The sequence below is a fragment of the Rhinolophus hipposideros genome (assembly GCF_964194185.1).
Source record: "Rhinolophus hipposideros genome assembly, chromosome: 17".
In the NCBI taxonomy this organism is placed as follows: Eukaryota; Metazoa; Chordata; class Mammalia; order Chiroptera; family Rhinolophidae; genus Rhinolophus; species Rhinolophus hipposideros.
The window spans coordinates 22327534-22347574 of record NC_138063.1 but is presented as its reverse complement, the minus strand read 5'-3'; the positions used below and the strand labels follow the sequence as shown (position 1 = coordinate 22347574).

Sequence of the window (20041 nt, the reverse complement as noted above, 5' to 3'; positions counted from 1 at the left end):
AGGAAAGCCCCTGGTCAACAAAAGACCTAGACTTTCCATTTCAACTCTGCTATCTGTTCACTTTTTCTTTCTTGATGCTGTCATTGAACAGTATACGTGGCAACACACGGCCTGGTTTTGAACCAGCAGCCACTTACAAACTGTGTGACCTTAGGTAAATTATGTAAAGCCTCAGTTTTCCCTATTTACAAAATGGGAAAAAACAAGTGTCCACCGCAAAAGGTTATTGTTAATCATTAAGTGAAATAACATAATGTGATTAGTACAGGATACAGCACGCAGTAGGCCCTCAGGAGTGCTAACCAACATTATATTAATATATACTGAAGTAGACTGAATAAGGAAGTGATTAATGGACCCAGTCAGTGGGGTTCTAATTTACTGTCCTGCCTTGGAATGAGTTCTCACTGCAGTATTTCTTAAACTTTGCTGAGGCATGGAAATTACCTGAGGTGCTTACAAAAGTTCAGACTCCTAGGTTTCCCCCTAAAGGTTCTATAAGTAGATCTGAAATGGGGTGTGGGAATCTGATTTTTATGATTACCCCCAGGTAACTCTTGCATTGGACATGTTTAGGAAGCTGTACTGATACATCTGAAAATGGCTTAGTTTTTGTATATTGCTAGTAATAGCTCACTATAAATGTAGATGAAGCTAAGAGAAGCAGCAGTCTGACGTTTTCTTGGTGTGGAAGGCTTATAATTGTGGTAAACTAAATTTATTTACAGTTTTTTCCCCCCTGGAAAATTAAACATTTTGAACAAATGATTTCATTTTTCTGTCAGCCTTCTTGTCAAGAAGGTAGGCTATGAACATTTTCCCATTCTTAAAATAGGGATGGTAATCTTGATTTGTCTGTTACACAAGCTTAGTTGTAGCGCAGAGAAACAAATCTTGGGTTTCCTGTTCTCAGCATAGGGCATTTTATAATTGGACCAGCATGGCCATGTTTCTGGGATTAGCACTTTGAAGTCAGTATGCCAGTCCTGTGAAGGAGAGGAAGTTTGGTCACGTTCTTTTTGTTTACCAGCTTCATATGGACCACAAGATTTTAGATTTCTGACCTGCTTTTCCACTTTTTAAAGTTGTTTTTAACATTCTTGTTAAAAAAAAAAACCAAACTAAACACAAGGTAATAATTTGCTTGTTTTAAAGCAAAATGAGTAGGGACTTAAGATATTAACCCGTTTTATAGCTACTACACCACTGTCAGCCAGTATGCAATAATTTCCTTTAATGTGCTGCAAATAGGCCCAGGACTAGTTCTTACCCAGTAGACTTGTGAGTTAAATGTAGTTACGGTATTTCTTTGGAAGACAAAAGAAAATGTCTGCCATGGTACGTTAGTTACTACTTTTTGTGTGCTTCTTTCTGACTTTCATGTTGGAAAGGTTGTAGTGGGAGGACAAAAATTTAGAATTTTCTGATAAAGTGAAGTTATCTTTCCAGCGAGCCACACAGGCAAAGACCTACACAGAGATAGCCAGCTGCCATAGAGCTAAATATAAGTCCTCTGATTTATTTCCAATTTAATGTATGATAATTGTGGCATTTAACACTTTTCCTACAGGGCTTATTCTTGTCCTCGAACAGGAATAGATTACAACCACGGACGGTATTTGAAGAACCTCATAGCATCTTTGGCTTACTTTTGCTTATTCTCTAGGCAGTGCTCTGCCATTGGATTCCTGTGAGGTCATGGCGAGGGGAGGCGGTGGGAATGGCCCAGAGGCCAGAGAATGTCAGACTGCACAGGAGCTCCCAAAGGAATGTGTGACATGGTAAAGAGGGTGACATTGCGAGGAAAGGGCTCATTGTCGTGGCTCGGAATAGACAGAAGGGGGGATGCCTGCCTGGCTATCGGAGAATGCTTTGGTGTCTCTCAAAGAGTGTGGCGTCACATAGATCGGGGTGGGTCAGCTGACTTGTCTGAGTGGCACATTTGATCTAATGGCTCTGACAGGAAATGTGGCAAAATTCCCACACCATTGGTCTAGAGTTAACATTCACTAGAAAGTTTGTATTTAGCCCCCATCAGTTAACCTCATGTCCCTTATTTTATCTTGTACTGAGTTTTTGACTAAGTAAGAAAGAATATTCGCTACAAGAGCAGACCCTGATTTTAGAACATTAAAGAAGTTCTCTATTAAATTCCAGCAGGGTTGGACTACAATATTTGTGGCCAAAGTAGCCTTGCCAAAATGGTTTGGATTGATCTAATAATGTGAAAGCAATGTGTAAAATATTAGTTTCTAGATCCATAATGGATGAATAAAGTTAAAAGAATCTTAAATATCGGTGATGGTTATCTTGCTCTTTTTAAGATTTTATAAAGTTATGAGCAAAAGTAGCATAGTTATTTTTTCATTTCTTCCCCCTTCTTTAAAAAACAAGGCAGAGTGATGATGTTTCCAGGTCTGAAATGAGGCTATGTGGTGGTAGGGTCAGGATGCCGGGCCTAATCAGTGAAGACGGGTTATTCAGAAATGTTGATGACGGAGACATTTCACAGGACATTCCACAAGTTGCAGTTATCAATTAGAACTATGGAGATAGAGCTCGGCACAGAGATACTAAGAATTAACTTACTCTGTCGTGTTCTTGTTGTGTTTTCTTAATCACTGTTGTTTAAAAACATTGAGCAATCAAGGAGGAAGAGTTTGGTTATAGCAACCGTGACTCCTACAATCTGCCCGTTTAGTTTAATTCAGTTGTTTCTTTTGAGCACGGTAAGGCCTGAGGCCCTTGCTGAGAGTCTACCATAGGGCGCTTTAAGGTCTCTTGGGGCTCACTTAGCTCTTTGCTGCTTAGAGAGTAGGCATGGAGAATTTTGCCTTGGTTGTACAGATAATCAGTGAGTAGTCATATAATGAGAACGGGACTTAAAGTGGAGAGAGATGGAGGATAGGGTTTCTCAGGAGAGAGAAACCAAGCCAGATGCTAAAAATGTTTCACGAAGGAGTGAAACTGCCCTGGAATCCATGTCTGAGTGAAAGGGAAACCTCCTGGGACATGCGGGCTGCTGGTGTCGGTCCAGGAGGATGGCGGACGGTCCATGACTGAGGAGCCGCTTCAGAGGACTGCAGGGGAGGTGGCACTTCAGGAGAGTCAGGTTTCCACGAGGAGATGAGGAAAAATTCCTGCAGTTTTCCGTGGAGCTGGCATTCCTGAGGCCAGTGCAAAAGTTGTAGGAAGGTGAGGAGTAAGCAGCTGTGGCAAACACGAGTAGTAACACCGAGTGGAAGAGAAGGTGGGAGACAAAGCGACAGGTCCAGTGGCTTGTGTTTTGTGGATGGCCAAGAGGGTGGAGATACAGTGTTTTACGTCTCATAACCAAGTATTTATTGTAGGAACAAATAGATGAAGTAAGCTTACACCCATACAACCCAAGGCTGCTCTGGTTTCCTCCTACCTTTTCCTAATGCTTGCTCTTTTTCCACTGAGGGCCTTTGTCTGCTTTCCTGCTGTTCCCTCCCCTGCACTGTTCTTCTGCCTCATGGACCCCAGCAGCCGCCCTTCGCGGTCCCCTCCGAGCTTCCCTTCTTTCCCTGCCTGGCACCTGTGAGCCCAGCTGTCCTTTGCCAGCCTCCTCGGCTCCTGGGATCGTCGGCATCCCTGCACACTTGCAGTGTGTATCCACACAGCTCCGCACAGCTGGAGAAAAGCACACGGTTGGGATTCAGGTAGCGTAACCTCCTAATCTGCATCCTCGCCCTGGCGTCAGTGCTGCCCTGTGCCTTTCCTCAGCAGCATTCGTGCCTCACAGTGGCGACTTCACTTTTCTAACCCCCCACCCACACCGGTGCTCTGCAGATGGCCTGGCCACATTCTTCACAGGTCAGCCGTTCCTCAGCTCTCTGTCATCAAACCTGTTTTTGTTCTCTGCCTTTTTTCTAAATGTGGTCTGGTCTCTCCTGTCTTTAAAAACTGCGGACATACACATCCCCCTCACTGAAACCCTTCTTCCGCTCTCAGTACCTCTCTCAGTTCTTCTTTCCCTTTCATTCTTCAGCTTGCTTTGCTGCGTTTGCTTCCACTCCATCACCCCTCTGAAGCTCCTCTTGCCAAGGTCACATGTGGTCATTTTGTCACTGATTCTGATGGGCTCTGCTTAGCCCCTCCCCTTATCAGCCTGCTCTGTTGGGCATTGGTAAGCACTTCTTTCTAGAAATGCTCTTTCCCTGCTGTCCTGGCTTCATACCTTTGGGATTTCTTTCTACCTCTCTTACCTTGGTGAGCACCCCCTCCTCTGTCCATCCCTTAATTACTGGCACTTGTCACAGTCCTGTTTTAGGCCCTCTTCACTCCACTGGGTGACCTGCACCTTCCCACCTATTGCTGAGGACTTACTGCATCTCTCTTTCCTCTCTGGACCTCTGACCTGAGATTTAGGACAGTACCTCCAGCTGCCTGTTGGACATCTCAGAGGCATGCCGTTGTCATGGTCTGAGCAACCACCCTCAGCCATTCATTGGTACACTGAATGCCACTGTAACTACCCAGCTTCCTAAATCAGAAACCTAGACATCACTGTTTACTACTTGTGTTCTTTCCTTTGTCTGATTTCCAACGTTAGTAACCCTCGGTACATTACACACACACAGAGCAGTCCCCATTTTGGTTTCTCTAGTTCAGCCATAATCATTTCTCACCCACGAAACTACAGCAAACTGTTTCCCTTGCCTGTAGTATTCCTTGCCCCTTTTAGTTCCATATCCAAAAGGAACAAAATGGAAACCCAGATCATGTCACTTCTCTGCTTAAATCCTTCTGTGGCTTTCGACTTCTCGAGGTCAAGTCCGGACTCCTTACAATGATCTGACCTCTGCTGGCTGTAAGCCTCATTTCTCATTTCTCTTTACTACCATTACTCCAAATCTCACTGAACTTGAACACCCTAGAGGGCAACACCGTGCTCCTTACGCTGTTTTCCCTCACTTGTGCCTGCTCTTCTCTGACAGCTCAGCTTCTTTGATTATCCTCAAGTCTGGGAAAAGGGCTCCAATGTGCTTCCGCCCCGTCGGAGCAGTTTTCAAGTGCAATGGACTGCTGCAATGGACTGCTTTTTATCTTCCCTGAGTATGTTGTAAGCTCGTCGAGGGCAAACTGTTTATAGCATCTTAACTCCTAGATATTCTGAAATTCATCCTTTTATGCCTTGTTCCCCATAGTATCCCTAGCACTTAGCACGGTGCATATCATAAACAAATGTTTATTGTAGGAACAAATAGGTGATGTAAACTGTTGGACCCACGCAAACCAAGGCTGCTCGAAATACTGAATAGGGACAAAGTGCACGTTTGAAAAAAAGAGAGATTGTCAATTTGTATTCCTCCCTGGAGTTGCAGCACGAACACTGCATGACACCAGTGATAACTACAACACCGAAGTAGAAATTGGATAAAAGACTTGGCCACAAGCAAGGTATTGGGGTCAGAGCAAGAATCTAGGTTTACCAAATCTAGACTTAACTAAACTCCATGAGAGCAGCCCCAGATTGAACAAAACTGGGTTTTGTCTGGTGCATGCCACCTTGTGTGCCTGTAGGGTTCAAAGATGAATACCAATGACTGCCAATGCCACGTAGAACCCCATCTAGATTATTCTTTGATACAGAAGGTTAACAAGCTCATGCAGACTGTAAGAATCACCAGTTGTACCTAGAAACCATTTGAAGCTTTTTCGTCTTCTGTTTTCTCATATTTTCAATTAAAGAAAAGAAGTGAAAATTATATCAAAGAATTGTAAGAGAGGTCCATAGTCATACGTATTCAAACTTGATTCCTTTTCACAGCTTTTACCTAGCACCTACGTATTTTTATAGTGTTATGTGTAATACTTGTATGTGCATACATTTCCCCAACTTTCTACATAGCACTGTAGTGACTGTCTGTGGACATCGTAACATTTTGCTTATTTAAAGTTCTTTCTCCTTAGACTGAATTGTCAGGGGTGGGATTACAGGGTCAGAGGGTGTAAAAGTTGTAAGGCTTTTGCTTTGGGACTACCTATAACTTTCAGAAGGGTTCCACTAAAAGTTGGCAGGAGTATGAAAGTGCAAGGTTTCTCAATGACCTTGAAGCATTGGAATGAGTGAGGTGAAGGAAGGGAGAGTTCTATGTGTAAAATCTTATTGGTGTTGGTTTAGTTTATGTGAGGTGTCACAAAAGATTTTTTTTTTACTATGAAAAAATTCGTATCAGAAGACTATATTTAAATAAAACTACTCTTTACATAGTAAATGAAAATTTGCACCTGCTATAACTCTGTTTATACCATGTTAACTCCTAGATATTCTAAAATTCATCCTTTTCAGTCAGAGCATTCAAGAGCTGGGTACATAGGCTGACTTTTGTCTCCAGTTCGAATTGTTTATAGAGTTGTGTACTTTGATGCCGTCATTAGCTTTTCCTGAGAGAGAATTCTGTGGAAGCTCATGATTTCTGTGATGTTGAAGAACGTGTTTTATTGTACCATGTAATAGACGCTTTGTGAAGACCATTGTGAAAAAGTCCTTACAGCCCTCCGTGCCACAGCTGTTTTACTTTCCAGAGTTATGTGGTTTGTGTCTGTCTAATGAGAACTGTCAGCAACATACAGGTTATGTTTTAGTTGCTCAGAGCAAAAATTGAGATCTTCTCTTTTACTTGTGATTTTGGGTCAGATTTTATCAAATTTAAATTCACTTAGAGAAAATTGTTAAATCTTTCATAGCGCATCCCTGTATAAATATGATATTAATGACTACTTCTATTTATTTCATTTATGCCTTGAGCTTTTTTGGTGGAATTTTGTTCTATTAAATGATAAGCAGTAGAGAACTCCATTGCTGTCTCAGTGGTGACAAAACTGTTATGTGGGTAACTTAAAGACTAATTGAATGCAAAAAGAATTATGGAATAAAATATAGAGTACTATCACAGTTTTTATATACCTATATTTAGATGCACATACTTACCAAAGTACTCCAGGTTTTTTCTCCTAAGGGATAGGAACAGAGTGAGACTTCCACATTGTTTGAACATTCTTTTAGCCATGAGCATGTATTCTGTTTACTTTTTTCTCTTTAACTTTTTGTTTTTTAATAGAGCACTGTCCTGGCTTATTTGCCGTGGGTAACATTTTCACTGTGGCAGGCTCTCATAAGCCCATTCTGTTTCTGTGATTAAACCTGGATGAGATCTGTCAGTGAGTTGTTTCTGCTGCTTGTAAGACAAAATGTGTTGTTTTCCCCCTTCTCTCTCAGGTCATTTGGATCCAGGATTCCTAGCAAGTGATAAGACATCTGCTGGCAATGCACCACTCAATGAAGAAATTAATATTGCCTCTTCAGATAGTGAAGTGGAGATTGTGGGAGTTCAGGAACATGCAAGGTAGGATATTAATTGGAATATTCTGATATTTTAAATTGTGAATTTTATATTAACCAGAAAACAAAAGAGGAGAAAATGATAGGCCTCATGGTATGGCTGGCATGAATGGCGGGAACTGTCTCTCAGCTTCCTTTGGCTTAAGAAACACTTGATTAAACATGATATTAGCTACAAGATGTGTTGCATAAATTGTCTCATATAAAGAACATTTCGACTATATGTGTATGTGAACTAGAACTGATGTTTTTCTTGTCTAGATTGCCTGATAGATTTTTCTCTTAGGGCATAAGTATTATTATATGTTTTCCCTTTTATTCATATTTTCTTGCCTTTCACTTTATTGTGAAATATATTGGGAGCAAACAATTAGGAAATATGCACTTGACATCTTAACCTCTTTTGCTTGTTTCCTAGACCATCTCTCCTTATCTTTCATTAAAACTTGTAAGTTACTATAGTCTGTTGCTAACAAAGTATATTTCTAGTGATGTTCATGTGACTCAGGGATTCTTGTTTCTCCGGATTAAAAAAAAAAGCCAAAAGACATCCAATTAGTTTGTAGTATTATGAAATTAATTTATGAAGTTTGGCATTTTTAAAGTAGAGGTCAGCAAACTATAGCCCATTGGTCAAATCTGGCTTGCTGCTGATTTTGTATGGACCTCGAGCTAAGAATGGTTTTTACATTTTTAATTGGTTGAGGGGAAAATCAAAAGAAGAATGATGTTTTATGACATATGAAAATTATGTGAAATTCAAATGAAATGTATTCACCCATAACTTTAAGTTTTATTGGAACAGAGCCATGCTTGTTCATTTACATAGTCTGTGGTTGTTTTTGCACTCCAGTGGCAGAGTTGAGAAGTTTCAACAGATACCTTCTAGTCCTCAAAAGCCCAAGATATGTACTGTCTAGTCCTTTGCAGAAAAAATTTACTGACTTTTGCTTTAAGATACGTTCCTAAGAATTGGATGCAGCCCTCTCAGAACTATTCCTGAGGAACATTTAACACACTCACATATAGATGGAAAACAAAAATTTAGACTTTGGAAAATCGTATTCTACATAGCAGGCAACTTTTCTCCCGTGTCACAAGCCTTGTTGGGGTTTCCTGATTTCCCCAGTATCTATATTACCTTGCTCTTAAATCTGATTTTACTCTTTGATTAGTAAGGTAATAAAACTTTCACCAGCATTTCTTCTGTTGCTATAAAAGGTAAGACTTTAGGAGTGGAGAGTAGGGGCAAAATACACATGCACTTAAATTGAGGGTGCCTTTTTCTAATGGAAACTGATTACGCGGAGAGCATTTATCAGTTAAACAGTTGGGACTTGAAGGCTGTAGAGTTAAATCATAGTTTAGCCTTCAGAGGGGCCAGTGCTCTGTCAGAACTAGAATTGTCCTAGCAGTTCCTTCTCTATTTATGCCATAAATAGGCCTGCATAACTGCTTCCTTTTCTTCTTTTGTTAATAGTTATTTCCCCTGTTCTTGTGGGAAGGAATTTTCATTCTTTAATCTTTTCTTTATTTCATTCCTTTTTCTTCCTTAATCAAAACCTTTTTCCTATTAAGTTCTGTTCCGTTTTTCTATCTATTCCCTTCCAGCTGACTTACCTATTAGATGAGGAAGATAGAACTCCTGTTTCTTCCTTTACTTCAGCAAATGCCTGCCCTTAGTTTATTTCACCGTTGTTCTTTATAATACAGAAGACATTATTATCCTTTTAAGCCCCATGTCAGGATCTTTCTAGAATATAATAGTACTTTTTATTTTAGGCTCCCTACTATAAAGCTCACCCTGCCTATTGACAGATTAACGTGGGTGAATTATCTTCAGTTGTGTCAGGAGCAGATTATCCATTCACCGACTTCCTCCTGAGTTACATGTCACATGTTAATTCACTGTTTCTCATGTGCTCCTACTTGAGTAGGCAAGAGTAGGTAACAACGTGCGTTGTTTATCTAATCTGACTGCTGAGCCACGTCACTTGGGCCAGTTCTTCGTTCTTCACTGTTTCCTTATGCCTAGAAATGTTATAGTTAGCCACCCTTCTTTTCAGCTTCTTTGTTCAACTTTTCTTCCATCATTAAATCTTTTGCTTCTTTTTGTACAAATATTATTGGTATCTGGAGTTAAAATTATCATTATAGTTCTATTAAAACTTGGAATTTTAAATTCTGAGTCCCTCCTCACCTCGAACGCAAACACACACACACACACAAATTATGTCCCCAGTACACCCTTCTTTGAACTTGTTAGGTTGAACGTACCAAGATTGTCGTTTTACTCTATAGACATGTTCCACTCTTGCACTAAGTCACGTGACTTGGCTACATTTTAAATGACATGCTGTCACATTACTTTCAAGGACTTTTTCTTACAGGCTCTGAAACATAAAGATGTGTTTTATTCTGATCCTTTGGTTTGAATCCTGGGGAAATCCTGTCTTGGAGGTGACAAATCCATTCTGAAATCTCAGTAATGGTTAATATTATCCATACAATGAAATGTAGAGTTGACAGATACTGTTGGAGTACTTTGAATTGACTCTTGTATCCGTTTGAGGGGATTTTTTATTTTGCTTTTTGGGTCTAGGACTGAGTAGAGTCTCACTGGCTATTCTCTGCCTTTCTGAAAAAAATTCCAATAGTTTCTTTAGAAGCCTGATAATCTTTCAAACATTGAGATGAAAATGCTGAGAAGCAGGTGGGGGATAGGTTTTCTTAATGGTTGCTTCAGAATTGCCCCTTTGGCTACCTGTATCTCATCTGGAATTTATTTCTTTTACAGGTCTAGGGTTGCAGTTATGAAGTATTGATGGGCTTCTGGCAGGGTTATCGCTTGGAAAAAGGTTTTAGGTTTTGATCCACATCTTTTTGTTCTAATTTGACTTGCATGCATAGATGTTTTGTTTGGATTTAGCTTTCCTGTTCTTATTTTTTCTTTTAATATTTACCTTGTTGTGGGCTTTCTGGGAGTTTATAAAAACTCAAACGTGGTCCTTGAGTTCTCTTTGGCATTGTGGTTGCTCTGACTTGCGTTGGGTGCCGTTTTTCTGTATTTGGAAGCATTTTGGTTGACCTTTGCACTCAATAATTCTAGTTGTGATGTGTCCTTTTTTTTGATAAAAGTTTTATTTTTCTTGCATGTTAATATCTTTCCCTGCTCTTTTACTTTAGATTTTGATGTGTTTCTTGTAGCCATGGACTAGAAAGCATGCTTTCTGAACTAATGGTTGATTGCATCTTTAATGGCTGCTTTGTATTGCCGTGATGAACTCTTGACCTAAATATTGTCATTTCTAGATATGAATTATTAGACAGTCCAGTTTCACAAGATGTCCTTTGCCAGTGAGATGGAGACTTTTCTAACTTCTCCAGTTCTTCCATGTCACTTAATTTTGCCAGAATTTTTCATTTATGACCTCCGTGCCAATATTTTTCTTCGTCTTTGGTCGTTTTTCCTTCTCTTCTACCAGCCTCATTAGTAATTGCCCTGGGAAGATAAATCCATGTAGTGCAGATCTTTCTGTGACGGAACTGTCACAGCAGCTCCTTCCGTACCTATTCTCTGAAGCTTCTGTGATAACCAGACCCTTCATTTCACTGGACTCCGGTTCTGTGCTCACTGGTGTTAATGTTGGTTCATCCCTCAGGAAAAGAATTGATGCGGGAAGGCTTTTGCATTTAAGACTTGTTGCTTCCAAGAACCAATTGCTAACGCTAATCCTAAAAAAGCAAGGGAGGCAGACGTGTATTTCCCTAAAGACGCAAGGATTCATTTCATCCTGTTAGGAAAAATAAGTAGGAGTGTTATCTAAGAGGTCACCTTCAGGCTCTGTAAATGAGAGCAAAAATTATTAATTTTTAATGTTGTTTTCTTAGACTAGTAAGTTAACTGTATCAAAAGCTGACCAGCAGAGCCTGCCCTCTTTCTGCTCTGTTTTTTTTCCTTCTTGTTTTCCACTGTGAAGTCTCACCTTTATTGGTTTCAGTGTATGGAGAGCAGAAAATTATTATATCAAAAATTATTATTTTTGAAGTGTTGTGGTTTTGTTTGTTTGTTTGAGGAAAGTAAGGCGTAAGCATTTTTTTGGTTGTAAGACTCAAAATATGACTCTAGGTTGTGTTTCATACCTATCGTTCTCATTCATAGGCAAATGTGAGAACAAAGCCTGTATCTTCTAGAATTGGATTGGACCAATTGAAAAGTAGTTGCATATGCTCCCATCCCATATTTTTCATAATGCAGAAAAACAATATGTGAAAATCTGTGCATTATGTTAGTTGCCTTACAAAATTTTGAGCCTCTCACATTTTTCTTTATAAGGCATCTCCATAAGGGTTATAACTGTTGTGGTTCCATTTCCTCCTGCATTTCTTTCTTCTCTGGCATAAGTTATTCTGTAATGTACACCATCTTATAAAATAACTGAAACGTTTCTCTAGCACCTTTTTGTTTACCAGCCTGACCTTTTTTCCCTTGTACTTGAAAAACAAAAAAAAATATGTTAAAAGCCTCTTTCTGTTCTCATCCATCTCCTAGCCATCATTCAAGATGGTTCACATCATTGAGTCATAAAAAAAATTGTGAATGTTTTCTTGGCTTATAATATACACAGAAATGTCATAAATGTACATTTTGATTTTTGCAAACTGTTCATAGTCAAGTAACCACTCAGATCAAAAAATACAACAAAAGTCCCCCGTGAACTGCCTTCTGGTCACATCCTTCCCCCACCATACCCCCTGTAACTTACTATTCTGACTTCTAACAGGGAAGTTTTGCCTGTCCTGTTCAAAATCTTAAAATCACTGATGACCTTAGAAGTCACCTTAGAATCTCCCTTGACAGTCCTGACAGATGGCCCAGCAATTGCTTGAACGTTTAGAAGGTAGTTCCCTCCATTTTGTAATGGCTGTAGCTATGTAGTAAGCATCATCCAAAACTTGCCTTTTGGAAACTGATAAATGGTTCGTATTATGCTCTCGAGAGCACTGTGCAAGGTGGAGTAGCCCTCCCATGGTGATTCTCCCTTCTTTGGGAACTGCCTTTCCAGTGCAGTTAATAGGGGCCTGGAAACTTTTTGACCAAAGATGGAACCATCACATTTTCCAGAGAATCTTAACAATTTGAACTAGGCAAAACAGACGGAGAGGGTTGGGGCTTGAGTCAAATGAATGAGGTTGAGTTGTTCCATCAGCCTTATGTTCTTTGAGGTGCTCCAGTGTCTTTCTAATAAATTCCCCTTGTGCTTGAAGTAGCCCAAGTTGGCTTCTGGTAACTAGAACCATTTGTAACGTAACTACAGAAGTGATCCAATTCAGATAGTTGAAGAAGTGCCTCACTTCCTTCTTCTTCTCTCTCTTCAACCATTCCTCTGTAGTCACCACTGCCTCTGAACATCTCACTCTCATTCTGGACATTTTCTAGAATCTGCTTTGCTGATTTGTTTCAGTGCCCCTCGGGGGAGAGGCAGTGCTCTTTACAGTCAAACACAGTGTAATCTTCAGGTGTAGTCTGAGGACGGCGTAGGTATGTAGTGGAAAATGAACTCCCCAGCGGAGACCAGATTTCGTCCTGATTCTGTGCTTAACTTGCTTAGGACCCTGGCCAGTTGTCTTTTGGCCTTGGTTTTCTCATTTTATTTGAGTAGGTTGGCTCAGATCCCTCTTAAAGCAACTACCTGAAGATTTACCTTGTATTGTATGATTACTTAGGAAGCAGTACAGGGTAATAATTGGGACTAAATACCTATTACTTCAGAGCTGTTTCTAGGAATTCTGCCAAAGATTACAGTGACTCTGTAGCCATTCGTTCCCTGAATTCCTCCTAAATTTTGTAGCCAGCTTTACTTCCAGTAGTACTGTACAGATAAGCCTTTGAACTGTTGAGGAACTTTATATATTTTTAAATTGTTAGTCTGGACCTGTCTTTGTGCTCTGCTGATTCTCGCTGTGTGTACCTGACCTAATTTAATATACAAATTTGTAAAGTGACAGACAACATGACGTGGAGCGCGTTGGACCGGAAGCTGGAGTTCCTTGGCCTGCCATTTTCAAGCAATGCGACCCTAGGCAAATCATGTAACCTCTTTGAATCCTCAGGTTCGCTGTCTGTAGAATAGCTAATAACTTCCACATCTACCTCATAGGTCTGTTGGGAGTGTCAAAGGAGGCAAAACTGCTTAGTAAGCTTAGTATTCTACTGCCATCCATCATCAAAACCATTTCTATAAATGTTGAATGGACTCCTTGGCTGGCAGTCTTCTGTGACTGCAGGATTACTTAATCTGAGTGTACTTAATGGGTTGGACAGATTTGGATTCGGTTGTAGAGTTAATGTCCCTTGATTTCATGCTTTTCACTAGCTAATCTTTGAACATGTGCTAGCCCCTGGGTTAGTAGCTGTTGACCCATGTCTGAACGGGTGATTGGCCTTGGTACTGTAACAAGTCTGCATTCTGCCCCTGCTCTGGCCCTGTGGGATCTGTTTCCCAGCACCTTTCGTGGTACGGGAGTCCTTTTAGCTTTTGTAGGAACAGGGCCTCTTTCCAGGAGCTTAAGGTCCTTGGAACAGTTCTTCAACTGAACCTTACCCTTTGTATTCTAATGATCTTGTCAACTTGGTGGTGCAGCTTGCCTGGAATCAAGGCTGGAATTTTCAAGTGACCCAGCGTCACTCGTTCTATACAGTTGTCAAAACAGCTGCTCAAGATCCACTATGCTAGTTTGTGTGACTAGAACCATGCCGCTTGTCACTTCTCACACATGCTGCCTAGGGACTGGTCAGCATTTTCGATGTGAGGACATAAGTAGCAGTGATGGCGTGAGCTGCCTGCCTGCCGCTTGTTTGAATCAAAACTTAGTGGTTCAGACTGGAGGCCCACAGCCCTGTCGTTTGACTGGAATGTGAAATTCAGTATGTCAGCGTTTCTGAAACAATTCTCTTCCAGCGAACTCTTGGTGAGATTGTCAGCAAGGCAGCTCTGTCCCTCTGCTGGAGTACTTTTAGGGACTCTAAACTGAGTAGTCGTTTCTTTTAGAGAATCTCCTCAGCTGAGCTTTGTTACTTTCACTGAGCTAAAAGCAGGAGTGCTTCTGATGAACCAGCCAAAGGTTTCTGTTGTAACCTTCAGGATGAGGGGAATTGATCCTTACGGATTTTAGAAATTTAATCTATAAAGGGGTGTTACTATTACTGTCTTTGAAGGTATTATTACCAAATACGGCACAGAGCTCATTTTAAGAACAAGTTTCACCTATATTTCTTACTTTTGTTTCATTTGTTCAGACTAAGATGGGCCATCTTAATTTTGCTCTGGGTTTTTATATGGTGCCCTTTCCTGAAGATTCAGAGGTTTGAATGAGTTCAGAGAAACGTCATCTTATCCATTGTCGGTAACAGACCTCGACATAACTCGGTTTCTGAGACAAGACTCTCGATCTTTCTTAGGCTAAACTGAGAGAAGACAGACAGACAGACAGACAGACACAGAGGGAAGAAGGAAGAAAGATATTGGTTGTGGGTTTCATGAACTTGCATAATAGGTTCAACTTAGTAAAAGTATTGATCAGTACTAGTGAAGCTGTATTGCCTTCTATCTTGCCTATGGTACGATCAGCAATGTTTTTCTCTTCATCTCACTTGCAGGTGTGTCCATCCTCGAGGAGGTGTGATTCAGAGCGTTTCTTCGTGGAAGCATGGCGCAGGCACGCAGTATGTTAGCAGCCGGCAAACACAGTCATGGACAGCTGTGACTCCCCAGCAGACGTGGGCTTCCCCTGCCGAAGTTGTTGACCTCACCTTGGATGAGGACAGCAGACGTAAATACCTACTGTAATGCAATGTCACTGTGTTTCCTCTGCACTGCTCCCTTCCACTTCTTCCTCCCCCTTTTTGTGACATGGAAGTTCATTGTCATAGCTTCAGCCTCAGAAGCTGTTTGTGGCATTTGTATAATCAAAACTCATGGAAAATTGCCCCCCCTCTTCTTTTTTTTTTTTAAATTAAAAGAGGTCACTTAGGAAAATAACTTATCACAGAGAAAAGAATTTCTTTTTTCCCTCAGTAGGAATATGAAAATGATGAATTGAATTAGACAAATTCATTTTACTTGGTGACCTTTAATCTTAGGAAACTCTGCCTTTTAGAATACTATTTTAATTACCAGGTGAAATGAATTTCAGTTTTTGAATCTTGTATTTATTTTGCTGTGTAATAAAATTAATATCTAGACTTGACCACTGTCAGCCTACCATTGGCACTCCCACCTTAGGGCATTTGCACACATACCAGTCAGGTCTTTATTGGCACCTAGCAGGCATGTACATTTGGAGACCTGTTCTTAAAAATAGAAGACGGAAGTCTTACTTTCCTTTCAGCTTAAGACTTCTGCCTTCTTTCCTCACTTTGCTCCTGTCTGACTTCCCACAACACAGATAATTGACGTGCCCTTTTGTGTTTATAAATACTGCTGAGGTGACTTACCTGGTCTCCTTGTTGCAATAATTCAGAACTTTCTGGGAAATGTCTCCTTTTGGGGCCCGAGGCATTTTGGATACATACCCACCATGAGGTTTTCTGGGCGTGGGAAGAGAGTATTGAGAGATCGCTAGGAAAATCTCTGTCCCTCAACTTTTTTTCCTAGTTAATTCAAATAACGGCAGAACATAGAAAGCTGTTACTTGGGTAGAATATAAACAGTTGCATGGCTTCCAAGGCTATGGGCACTTGAAAATCTGAAAGTGCCTTCTTTCGTAGCTGGTGTCTCCATGAAGGATGTTCAGCTGTTCAGCACTTGAGCTGAAGTTGACCTGCTGCTCCATTTGGGTATTTTCCTCCTCTACCTTCTAAAAGTGGAAAAACCAAAATAATACCATAAGAAACCAGATGCAAAGCACATTAATGGCACAAGGTTTTACTATCTCAAAGGAATAGCAGAGGGTAATAGGAGCTTCAGGGAATTCAGGAAATGCCAGTGTTGGAGTTTGTGGCATTAGTTACTACCTTTTCTCCTATGATGTGTTGTAGTTACTAGTGAATTATTTTACAAGCAATACCTAGAGTTAGAACACTATGTACTGTGCACAAGGAGGAGTGAAGTAATACTGGCCTCGAAGACCTCACCTTTTGTTTCTTCCACAGTTTTTGTTTGTTTTTGGGGGGCTGGAGGGGTGTCTTGTTTCCCTTTTTATCATACAGTGTTGCTAAAGCTCTTTGCCTCCCTCTCCAACGCCTTGGTGGCTCTTCCTTATCGTAAGAGCATGAGAACCACCGTTTTCAGTTGTCACACAGCGGACACACATACACCAAGTGCCTGTTCTGCATCAGGCACTGTGCAGGGTGGGGGCTGTGGGGCCGCTGAAACGAATGACACCCCTGCGTGCGCATGCGTCAGTGACTGCCTGGCTCCACCTGCCTGGCCTTTTCTTCTGTTGTGGAAAGACTCGTGTATCCCTTTACCGTTCTTCCTGCTGCTTTAGTTCTTCCGTACACCTCTTCCATGGGAATGGATTCCAGCATGCGTTCTGGGATCTTCTCTGATAGCATCTCATTTGATCTGGCCTCTGTTCACCAACTTTTCATTTTCCGTCAAGCTACTTGGAATAGATCAGGCTTTTAAAAGACCATGAACCTCCAGTTGTAGCACCTCATATCTCAGATCTTTCACATGGCCACAGTTTAAACAAAAACCAAAGACCCAGAGGCCAGAGCAAAATAGGAGCTTCTGCACATTCACTACTGGTGTGTTCATGGACCTTCGCGTTTCACTTTAAGATTAATGTATTGAATTTTACTGTTACATGTTGTTTTTGACTTGAATTAAAATTCCAGACAAAGCAGAAATGTACAATTTCTGATCTGTGTTTTCCAGGAAAATCATTGGGAAAAGAATAGATTATGTGACTTGAAGTTTTTGCAGCTTATTTTGTCCCCAGTATCAGGGCAGAGCCCCATTTTAGAGAACGTTTTTGTGTTACCCACTCTTATGTTAACAGTATTGTTTGTCCAGTTCCATGTGGCTGGTGATTTCCCATGTTGTGTTTTCTTTAGCCCCTAATAGTCATCCTTTAAAGAGAATTCTTCTGGTGTACGGTGTGCACTGTGGATTGGAAGCAGAACGAAGTTGTAACCAAGCTCCTCTCTGGCTTTTGCTTTTTTATCTGGTTGCACTTTGCCCTCCTCTCTCCCTGTTCCAGCACCCCAACTACCCGACTTAACCCATCAGAACAGAGATTTAGACATTAAGATGCAAAAAGCGGAGGGGAAGGGATGGAAGAGACACTCAGCTTTTCCCCTACTAGGTTGGAACTTGTCCACCTACTAAGAGTAGAGAGACGGATGTTCCAACTCTTTTCATTGCCGGATCCAGTAGAGCAGTGATGTGGCGTTTGGCAAGGTATTAACGAGAAAATTCTCTGTGGTAAGCAACTCCTGTGATATTGGAAATTTCTTTTAAGTGGATCTTTTTAAACCAAAGTTTTGCATTTGGTAGCGTAAATACTTATGCTTCACAGGACCTCATTTATTCAGAGTAATAATATCTCTGCTAAATGGGACCCTTGGGTCACACATTGGTTTATGGCACTCCTCCCCCCAGTTTGAAACCACAGAGCAGGAACCTAGCTATTGTAGCATCACAACTGCCCTATAACATGTAATTGCTGCTCACCAGTAGTTGTCTTCATGTTGATGGAAGGGGCCAGACTGAATGAACTCCATTATTCTTTACAATTGAGCATCCCATAAACTCTTGTTTTTATGAGTATCAATTGTGAATATGAACTGTCTGATTTGCTAATTTAGTCACTTGTTCATTGTTACTTTTAGCAGATGAGCACCATAGGTAACTTAAAAATGAATGTTGCCTGTTTTTTGTACTGTGTCACAAGGTTGTTTGAAAAAGCTGGGGACACCGTTTTGTCTTTCAGTTTAAACGTTTTTTTTGTTTTAAAGGCAAAGAGCCCCTAATCCCTGTTTTCCAGTATGTGTATGATGTGACTTCCATGTATATATAAAAATGATTGCGCCCTAACCAAACTTCCTCAGATTGTGCACTGTTTGTTTAAAATAATCACGTATTTTAGTTCAATGCTGTTGTATTTTTTTCATTTTATTTAAAACACTACGTACTTATTCTTTTAACAAATTTTAAAGGGTAGTGATCTTTTAAAAAAATCACTGGATAACTAGGAAATATATTTTTTTTGTTTTTTTTGTGTGTGTTTGTTTTTTTTTTAAGAGTACAAAGGTCATTGAGCCTTTTGCTCCTCTTACCGTGAAAATGAATTGTTAGCCATTGTATGGCTAGGAACCAATGCACTTGGTGGTTAACAGATCTGCTGTTGCTGGAGTGTGAGCGTGAACTTGATGCAGTGACGACAAATCATTGCTTAGAGTTAATGTTTTAAAATGTGCAACTCTAGTTTTTAAAACAAAATTTGGTTCTTTACATTCATTATTTAGTTTTTGTTTCCATTTAGTATTTAATGGTCTTTGGAGAAAAAAAATAATAAAACAGAGTGTTATATATATATTTTTTGGTGCAAGATAAGATTTTCTGTTTTTTGAAATAAGTCTGTAGCATAAAGGTTAAACTATTTTAAGATAAAAATAAAATAGAGTGTATTTAAACAATGATAATTTCTGAGGATTTTTTTTCTATGTGCATCAGTTAATTAGAGGTGCCTGGAGCAGCTCCCCAGTTAGCTTTTGGATGTGGATTGATTATATTTTGCTTACAGAGCTTATTGTTATAAGATGCCTGATTTTTCTCAAGCAATAGCTGTGTCCTACTCCCAAAATGCTTTGCAAGTGGCCTTTGGTGTATTAGATCTAGGTAAAAATAGCTTTGCGATAGCTTTCCTGTAGCCCCACCCCCTTTCCGGCTAGGACCAGAGATTTCAAAGAGGGCTGACGTCTCCCTAGTGCTTAGGTACCTTTGTTCCTGGGAACAAAACTCAGCTGACAGTTACTTCCCAGAGGTCAGTGCAGCAGGTAAGATGAAGGGACTGCACACATTTTGCATGTGGTTGAACACTGAAGCACGTGTTTCAAAAATAGCCTGAATAACTTTCCCCTCATTTGGTTCCAGTTTCAGATTTTTCATTTGGTTATCAAAATGATAGGAAATACCATATTAACATCTCGTGACTTCTGTAACTTATCTTCACGTAAAGGACAATGAGGTAACCAGGGAGAGTGCGGCCTATATTCATCAAAACGTCCAGTCCTGGATCTGTGAATGTTCCTCAAGAATGTTCAGTTCTACTCTCACTGGAAGGAGATCTGTTAACAACTAGGAAGGGTACTGTTAACAATTAGGAAATGTTTTCAGGTTTTTGAAATGGTTCTTCTACACACTACCTTATATCTGAGACCTAGACATATTAGTGCAATGGGACACCTCTTTTCTTGGGGTTGAAAAAAATTTTGTTTACCTAAGTCCTTGCTTTTCAAGCCTTTTGCCCTTGGGTGCTGTTTTTAAAGAATAGACAAAGCATGAGTAAGTAAAATAATCTGTGGGTAATACTTAATCTCATTCTGGCTCCCTCCTTCTCTTCTTTGCTAGCTTTTGCCCTTGCTTTCCCTTATTTGAATGTTTCTTCACAGTAGGTGACAGCTATTTGTAACCTTAGTCTCAACAGAAAAATTATAGACGA

General features: G+C 40.3%; 1 protein-coding gene across 6 annotated transcripts in view; it reads left to right on the top strand.

Annotated features, from left to right (window-relative positions):
* ARK2N (arkadia (RNF111) N-terminal like PKA signaling regulator 2N) overlaps positions 1-19020 on the top strand; it is a 66131-nt gene extending 47111 nt beyond the window's left edge. For 4 of the 6 annotated variants that reach the window (XM_081078273.1, XM_081078269.1, XM_081078272.1 and 1 more), the window contains 2 exons: positions 7247-7373; positions 15030-19020. In XM_081078273.1, the coding sequence (XP_080934399.1) occupies positions 7247-7373; positions 15030-15219 (317 nt within the window). In that variant the 3' untranslated portion in view covers positions 15220-19020. Of the gene's footprint in view, positions 1-7246; positions 7374-10166; positions 10228-15029 lie in introns of all 6 variants that reach the window. The other 2 variants (XM_081078271.1, XM_081078270.1) reach the window with 1 other exon arrangement.
* The last annotated feature ends 1021 nt before the right edge of the window (positions 19021-20041 follow it).